This window comes from Branchiostoma floridae, chromosome 4 (assembly GCF_000003815.2).
Source record: "Branchiostoma floridae strain S238N-H82 chromosome 4, Bfl_VNyyK, whole genome shotgun sequence".
In the NCBI taxonomy this organism is placed as follows: domain Eukaryota; kingdom Metazoa; phylum Chordata; class Leptocardii; order Amphioxiformes; family Branchiostomatidae; genus Branchiostoma; species Branchiostoma floridae.
Window position 1 is genome coordinate 16,000,604 of NC_049982.1, and position 1,788 is coordinate 16,002,391.

At 39.8% G+C, this 1,788-nt stretch overlaps 1 protein-coding gene across 1 annotated transcript in view; it reads left to right on the forward strand.

The window, feature by feature from the left end:
* Window positions 1-1,023: 1,023 nt before the first annotated feature.
* The window catches only part of LOC118414156, a 4,914-nt gene continuing 4,149 nt past the window's right edge, over window positions 1,024-1,788 (forward strand). The window contains exon 1 of the mRNA XM_035817998.1: window positions 1,024-1,176. Coding sequence (XP_035673891.1) covers window positions 1,174-1,176 — 3 coding nt within the window. The 5' untranslated portion in view covers window positions 1,024-1,173. The remainder of the gene's footprint in view (window positions 1,177-1,788) is intronic.

Consider the following 1,788-nt stretch of genomic DNA (forward strand, 5'->3'; position numbering starts at 1 on the left):
ACAAACGATAAGTTATTTTACGACAGGGCCTCTCTAACCAACTGGAAATGTTTATCATTTGCATAGATATGGTAACTCTTCCAACATCGGAACACTTCTCAAATGTACACAATATACTACTACACAACCCCAGGTAAATTACATCATAACACTTTAAATCTGGTCACTTATCATTAACAACACTTTAAACGATGCAAAAATTACCTCAGGCGCTGTTGTCGATCCCAAAAACGAAAGTCAATTATGACACTTAATTGACAAAGTTGTTAAGTACTTCCTTTTCCGCCTTTATAAAATAGTGGTCCAACATGCCGTTGTGTGGACGCCTGACCAAACATTACGTCATCGCCATGTTTTTGTTGTGACTAAGGAATTTACCTGGACTGTGGGGAAAGGTGTTGGCGTCATGTTGACAGTATGGACGTATGTGACGTAAAGGTGGCATTAATTCATTCTAAGTTGATGAGTCAGTTTAATTTTCTTTCGCGGGGGACACCTGTAGTCACTGGTCATGTTTTGACTGTATGGACAAAGAAATTAGCAAGCTTGTTTGATTGGAGGGGGTCTGTGTTTGTTAACTTATCTGATTCCGGAAGCGTCTATTTTCATATCGCACTGACGTGGACATTTTTTTTTCGTATGGGTGAGTCGTGGGCATCTTTATTTGTCACCTTTTATGGCAGCGATCCAGCGACAAGTTGCATAACCCTATAAGGCAACGATGCATATTATGTGATTTCTACAAGCAGGACTGACCAACAACAAGAAGGGGTGTGGAAATAAAAACACTTTTCCATGTTCTTAGAGCCAGATTATGAGGCCTAGTATGCAAGAACAACAGAAATGAACAGAAACAGCAACGAAGATATTACCTACCGAAGCAAACTGTATTTTCTGTAAAATGAAAAAAAAAATAGGGAACAACCAGGATAGTCTATCCCGTAGGGATTTCGTCATTCCTGTTTAATACAGCACAACAGTCAGTGGATCATCGGATACATGTTCCGACTTGACCGCAAATCGTGTTTCTGGTTGCATAAAGCAAACAAACACACTATAAAAGGCGTGTATTGCCTCACTTCACACAGAACGACTTCAGATCGAGGACAGTCAACACTACACGGGGCAAGCTATATACAACATAACGGAACTTTCGTTTCACGGTGTGCGTTGATGGTAAGTAACGTTTGTTTTGCTGACACCAGATGTAACATATATTACAGAAATACCATTCAGTTCATCCGATTATCGTTTGAGACACCGGCCAGGCTAAAGGCAGCTGACTGAGGCCAGTAGCCAAAAGCTACTCTCCAAGCAGAGGTTAAGCTCTGTCTGTTTTTTTTTAAAACGTTTTTTGGTCGTTTTATCGGGATTTATATTTTATATTGTAACGTTATCTTCCTGTGTCAAAACCTAAAATACAAAGCCCGATAGAAACGACTAAAAAATCGTTAAAAAAACAGCCGGAGCCTAACCTCTACTTGGAGAGTAGCTAAAAGCAACAAGACGCCGGCGCACGTTTGCTTCGTACAATGACAGATATCTCGACATTTTCGAAGCTTGAAGCTATTTTGAAACTACAGAATTTAAAATGGATAGACAAATAAGAGAGGGAGATCTGAAGAATTTTCTGCCTCTCGCATGTACGCAGTTTCTGTATTTCACTTTTACATTTGGCCTTTGTCGTTACAATGAAGTCTTTACAATGAAGTAAACTACTCTCCAAGGCAGAGGTTGAGTCTCTGGCATGATAGTTAATGATTTTTTTCGTCGTTTCTATCGGGCTTT